Genomic DNA, 6,388 nt, shown 5'->3' on the forward strand with positions numbered 1-6,388 from the left:
GAACGTTCAATCCCCAAATTATCCAGGCAGTTAAAGAGAGGGTGCTTACTCCTAGTCCTGCCGGGCACCCAGATCAGACTCCCTACATTCTGGTCTGGCAGGATCTAGTGAGAAACCCGCCAGAATGGCTTAAACCCTTTGTTCTCGCTCCTTCTAAACCTCTAAACCTCCCCGTCCCTCTTCCCCGACTCCAACCTTGCTAAACCCACAGGTGCTAGTCATGAAAGCTTCTGAAGAAAAAGAAGAAAAACAGGATGAAAAACGACCCAAGCCAGTGTTCCAGGAATCTTCTTCTCTGTATCCTAATCTGATAGATCTGGAAACCAAATTGTTCCCACCCCTGTATGCGGATCCACATCTGCCCTTGCTTCCACAGGTTCCACAGGTTTCATCGGGAGAAGCCCGGAGGAGAGCCAAACCCTCAGCTCCTCCCAGGGAAAGGGGCCCCGCCCAGGGAACTTGGGGAAGAACAAGGGAAGTGGCCAGCGCAGTGGAAGTAGAAGGCCCGGAAATTCCCTCCTCCACTGTTCACGCGTTTCCGGTCCGGGCGGGGCCAGCCAGAGAGGGCAGGGAATGGACATATCAGTATTGGCCCTTTTCCACTAGTGATTTGTACAATTGGAAAACTCAGACTCCCTCTTTCTCTGAAAAACCGCAGGGTCTTATTGATCTTTTAGAATCTATCCTCTTTACTCACAACCCCACTTGGGATGATTGTCAGCAACTGTTACAGGTGCTTTTCACTACAGAGGAGTGCAAGCGAATCCTGTTAGAAGCTTGGAAGAATGTGCCGGGGGTAGATGGGAGGCCCACAATACAGCCTAACCTCATTGAGGAGGGGTTCCCCTTGGTGCGACCCCACTGGGACTTCAAACGCGCTGAAGGTAGGGAGCGTCTCAGAGTGTACCGTCAGACTCTCGTGGCTGGCCTTCGAGTGGCCGCCAGAAAGCCAACTAATTTGGCCAAGGTAAATTCAGTGAGGCAAGAGCCAAATGAGAGCCCGGCAGCCTTCCTTGAAAGGATAATGGAAGCTTTTAGACAGTATACTCCTATGGACCCACAGGCAGATGAGTCTCGAGCAGCAGTTATGCTAGCATTTGTGAATCAGGCAGCCCCCAATATTAGGAAAAAATTACAAAAGATAGAGAGGCTGGGTGAACAGTCCCTGCAAGATCTAGTGAGGGCAGCAGAGAGAGTTTTCAATCATAGAGAGACCCCAGAGGAGAGAGAGGACCGCATTAGAAGGGAAGAAAAAAAAAAATTAGAGCTGAAGAAAACCATAAGAACCAAAAAGAGCTGGCTCAGATATTTTTTGCTGGAGTTAAAAACAAAAATAGGTTCCAAAAAGGAAAAAAGCTAGACTCAAAGACTGAAGAAAAACCTGCAAGGTGTAAGCTTGAAAAGAACCAATGTGCGTTTTGTAAAGAGATTAGACATTGAAAAGATATATGCCCCAAGAAAAACCTAAAAGAGGGGCCCAAAAATCCCAAGAACGAGACTCCCTCCCCAGACAGTCATATCCTCTATGCAGGTGAGGATAGCGACTAGGGGGGTCAGGGCTCGAAGCCCTTCCCCGAGTCCTGGGTAACTATAAATGTGGAAGGGAAACCGGTTGGCTTCATGGTGGATACGGGAGCTCAATACTCAGTCTTAAACCAAAGAGATGGACCCATGTCTAAGAAAAGTAGCTGGGTGCAGGGAGCAACCAGGACTAAGTGATATGGATGGACTACAAAACAGCATGTAAACTTGGGGGCCCACCAAGTGACCCATTCCTTTCTGGTGATACCTGAGTGTCCAGCGCCCTTGCTGGGAATAGATTTACTGTCTAAAGTAAATGCCCAAATTCATTTCGACCGTGGGCAAGTGTCAGTTTTAGATGGAACTGGGCATCCTCTTCAGGTCTTGTCTCTGGCATTAAAGGATGAATACAGACTGTACTTGCCAGAGGCCCCAGCGACAATAAGTCCCGAAGTACAGCCATGGGTTCAGAGATACCCTCAGGCCTGGGCTGAAACAGCAGGAATGGGACTGGCCAAACAGAGGCCCCCTATTATTGTGGAACTGAAAGCCAGTGCCACACCGGTGAGAGTGCAGCAGTATCCCATGAGTCAAGAGGCTCGGCAAGGAATTACTCCTCACATACAATGCCTCCTAGACACTGGGGTCTTGAGAAAGTGCCGGTCCCCATGGAACACTCCCCTGCTTCCCGTAAAGAAGCCTGGGGGAACTGATTTTAGACCGGTTCAAGATCTACGAGAAGTCAACAAACAGGTGAGTGATATTCATCCTATGGTTCCTAACCGTTATACATTGCTAAGCAACTTGCCTCCAAACTACATTTGGTATACTGTTTTAGATTTAAAAGATGCCTTTTTCAGTTTGCCTCTTGCCCCCGCAAGCCAGGAGATCTTTGCCTTCGAATGGCAGGAAGACGGTGGTCAGACCCCTGTGCAGCTGACATGGACTCGCTTACCACAGGGTTTCAAAAACTCACCCACGTTATTTAATGAGGCCCTGGACAAAGACCTCCGTGAGTATCGGGTTGAACACCCTACCATTGTTTTATTACAATATGTTGATGACCTCATGCTGGCAGTGGCTACAGAGAAAGAGTGCCAAGAGGCAACAGGTGACCTTCTCCAAACCTTGGGGACTTTAGGTTACAGGGCCAGTGCCAAAAAGGCCCAGATTGCCAAGCAAGAGGTTACATACCTCAGTTATAAGATAAAGCAGAGCCAGAGGTGGCTAACACAGGCTATGAAAGAAACCATCCTCCAGATCCCTGAGCCGGCTAACCCTAGACAAGTGAGAGAATTTCTGGGAACTGTGGGATATTGCCGATTATCGATCTTGGGGTTTGCAGAAAAGGCCAGGCCCCTGTATGAAGGGACCAAAGAAAACAAAGACTGGAAATGGACTGAGTCAATGAAAACGGCCTTTCAGGAGCTCAGGCATGCCTTGCTGGAAGCTTCTGCCCTTGCCCTTCCTGACCCATCTAAGCCTTTCCAATTTTTTATAGATGAAAAGCGAGGGATAGGAAAAGGGGTACTAACACAGAAGTGGCAAACTTGGAAGCGTCCCATAGCTTACCTTTCCAAGAAATTGGACCCAGTGGCAGCCGGATGGCCACCTTGCCTCCGAATCATCGCGGCCACCACGCTCCTAGTCCATGATGCTGATAAACTGACTTATGGACAGAGACTCTTGGTCTACACTCCTCATGCTATAGAGAGAGTTCTGAAACAACCCCCGGGTAAATGGATTTCCAATGCCCGCTTGACTCACTACCAGGCCCTGCTACTTGACACCTCATGGATTCATTTTCAAACGCCCTGCACTCTAAACCTGGCTACTCTTTTGCCCAGTCCGGAGGGGGATAGCCCCCTCCACGATTGTGATGAGATACTGGCCGGAGTAATGGCAATACAGAAGGACTTAGCAGATACACCACTGGATAACAGTGAGCTAATATGGTTTACAGATGGAAGCAGTTATGTAAAAGATGGACAGAGACGGGCGGGGGCCGCAGTGGTAGATGATTCTGGATGGACGATATGGGCGGAGACTCTTTCCCCAGACACCTCAGCACAAACAGCAGAGTTAATTGCCCTGATTCAAGCTTTAGAGAGAGCTAAAGAAAAAAAAAATAACTATCTTTACTGACAGTAGCTATGCTTTTGGCACGGTACATATCCAGGGCCTCATATATCGGGAACGGGGGTTTCTGACAGCTAAAGGAAAAGAGATTAAAAACTTGCCAGAGATCCGTCGACTTCTGGAGGCTGTGCAGTTGCCTTGGGCTGTGTTAATAGTACATGTACCTGGACATCAAAAAAGGGACAGCCCCATGGCACGAGGAAATCGTGCCGCAGATCTGGCAGCTCGAAAAGCGGCTGATGAAGATTTTATTACTCCGGTGTTGGCGATCGGACTTCCACCCCCCAGGTATGGGAACTTTGCCCCCAACCTCTGAGTATTCATCCACAGACCTTGCCTGGATCCAGGAACGTCCCAACCTCCAAAAGGGAGAGGATGGATGGTACCGAGATTCTGATGGTTACTTGATACTCCCTGCTCAGTTGGGACGGCAACTGTGTGAGCATCTACACTCATCTACTCATCTGAGAGAGAAAAAGACTCTGATGCTTTTTCAAACTGCGCGCCTGCGATTCCCCTGGCACCAAACAACTGTGAAGAACATAGTACATGCTTGTAAGGCATGTCAACAGATGAGGCCAGGAAAGAGGCAACACGCAGGACTGAGGTATCAGGAAAAAGGGCCGGGGCAGCACTGGGAAATAGATTTCACCGAGGTGAGGCCAGGCAAGTATGGTTACTGGTACTTGTTAGTGTTGGTAGATACCTTCTCAGGGTGGGTAGAAGCTTTTCCTACTAAGGGAGAAACTGCAATGGTAGTGGCTAAAAAGATTTTAGAAGAAATAGTTCCCAGGTTTGGCCTGCCAGTGACTGTTGGCTCTGATAATGGACCTGCTATTTGTGAGCCAAATAGTTCAGAGCCTTGCCCTACCTCTGGGGACCAAATGAAAATTACATTGTAAATACAGCCCACAGAGCTCGGGGCAAGTTAAAAAAATGAATCGGACCCTAAAAAAAAAAAACTTTAACTAAATTGGCTATAGAGACTGGCGGGGACTGGGTGACTCTCCTTCCCTTCACCCTCTTTCGTGCATGTAATAGTCCTTATCAGCTTAATCTGACCCCATTTGAAATTCTGTATGGGCGACCTTCCCCTGTATGTCCAATATTTGAAGGAAAAAAAAACTTCCACCTCCTACTTCGGGACAATTCCAGGAGGCTTTGATGGCTTTGGGAAAAGTGAATTCTCGCATCTGGAAACTGCTCCGGGAAATACATGAGGGTCAAAACAAGGGGACTATCCCCTCACATAACATCAGCCCCGGAGATTGGGTGTGGGTCAAAAGGCACCACACCAAGGCACTAGAACCTAAATGGAAGGGTCCTTATGTTGTTCTTCTTACCACCCCAACTGCCCTAAAGGTCGATGGTATCGGGCCTTGGGTGCATTGCAACCACGTACGCCCAGCCACTTCAGCAGAGCAGGAAGACGCTAAAAAAGAATGGGAAGTGTCTCTGCACCCGTCCAACCCCCTGAGGCTGGAGCTCCGGCGTCGTCGACAGGACCAAGGCAACTCGTCTGGACCATCTTATGGATGACCATGTTACTCTGCTCCAAAGCTGCCAGTGTGAACCCGCACCAACCCGTCAAAATCACCTGGAAACTGCAAAATGGACTAACATGTGAGATGCTTAACTCCACCACCGCAATACATCCACCAAATACTTGGTGGCCAGACTTATACTTTGACCTTAAGCCGGTGGTGAATGTACCCTGGAAGAGGGGCAAGCTCCGGAATCATGCATTCTCGGCATGTCCAGGTGCACCCAGGCATAACTGGAAGATCTGTGGGGGGATACAGGACTCTTATTGTAAATCTTGGGACTACATAACTTCTAATGATGGGTCAGAGACTCCAGGGTATAGACGGTGGGATGTAGGAAATCGGGACTTGCTTAACTTCTCATTTGTAGGACCTGTACCTCTGTACTCCGATTGGGAAAAGGATCATAACTTTGCCCAGGTAAAAATAAGGTTTAACATTGACAAAGCAAAAAAAAAAAAAAAAAAAAAGGCCTGGGTCAACAGGATATCATGGGGGCTTCAGACCAAAACTGACGGGTTCCCATACCGGGAATATTATAATGGGATCATTGTTGTGAGTCAAGTTTTAAAACCAGTACAAATGTATAGGATCGGTCCAAACCCCGTTGAACAGGTCCATGCAACTCTCTACCTGACAACCTCCCTACCTACATCCCAGGGACCAACAAAAGACCCAGTGGCGGGCCCCCTTGCTAAACTTGGACAAACAGATCCACTATAGAAATTAGTAAAGGCAGCTTATGCTACCTTAAATCAAACCCATCCTGAGGCAACTAAATCCTGTTGGTTATGTTACAACTTAATTCCCCCTTATTACGAGGCAGTAGGCCTCAACGCCTCCTACGACCTGGCCAACAGCACCGATCCTCCCCAGTGTTGATGGGGAAAATGAAAAGTAGGCCTTACAATGAGAGAGATATGGGGAAAAGGGTTATGTATGGGCAAGATATTATCAGAGAGGTCTCCACTGTGTGCGCATGTCATTGAGCCTACGGACTTGCCCATAGCCAGGTGGCTAATACCATGGATGGGAGGATGGTGGGTCTGTTCACACACGGGGCTGACTCCATGCTTACACAGCTCAATCTTTGACCCTAAAAAAAAAATTCTGTGTTATGGTGGCTGTGATACCAAAGATACTGTATCGACCAGAAAAAGCTGTATATGATTATTGGGCCCACA

The 6,388-nt window shown here is 48.3% G+C and overlaps 1 protein-coding gene across 1 annotated transcript; it reads left to right on the plus strand.

Annotated features, from left to right (window-relative positions):
• Window positions 1-220: 220 nt before the first annotated feature.
• On the plus strand, window positions 221-6,086 carry LOC128059195 (uncharacterized). The gene is made up of 5 exons (XM_052651578.1): window positions 221-541; window positions 590-1,255; window positions 3,816-3,948; window positions 5,575-5,624; window positions 6,027-6,086. Exons 1-5 carry the CDS (start codon window positions 221-223, stop codon window positions 6,084-6,086), a joined length of 1,230 nt encoding a protein of 409 aa, XP_052507538.1.
• Window positions 6,087-6,388: the final 302 nt, after the last annotated feature.

Source organism: Budorcas taxicolor, chromosome 14, assembly GCF_023091745.1.
Source record: "Budorcas taxicolor isolate Tak-1 chromosome 14, Takin1.1, whole genome shotgun sequence".
In the NCBI taxonomy this organism is placed as follows: Eukaryota; Metazoa; Chordata; class Mammalia; order Artiodactyla; family Bovidae; genus Budorcas; species Budorcas taxicolor.

What these genes read in the sequence shown, in the direction of transcription:
- LOC128059195 (XM_052651578.1), top strand. Translation starts at nt 221, where the DNA reads ATGAAAGCTTCTGAAGAAAAAGAAGAAAAACAGGATGAAAAACGACCC. An exon ending in ATCGGACTTCCACCCCCCAG is followed by an intron (nt 3,949 to 5,574) that starts GTATGGGAACTT and finishes TCTCATTTGTAG; the next exon opens with GACCTGTACCTCTGTACTCC. An exon ending in AGGATCATAACTTTGCCCAG is followed by an intron (nt 5,625 to 6,026) that starts GTAAAAATAAGG and finishes CCTTATTACGAG; the next exon opens with GCAGTAGGCCTCAACGCCTC.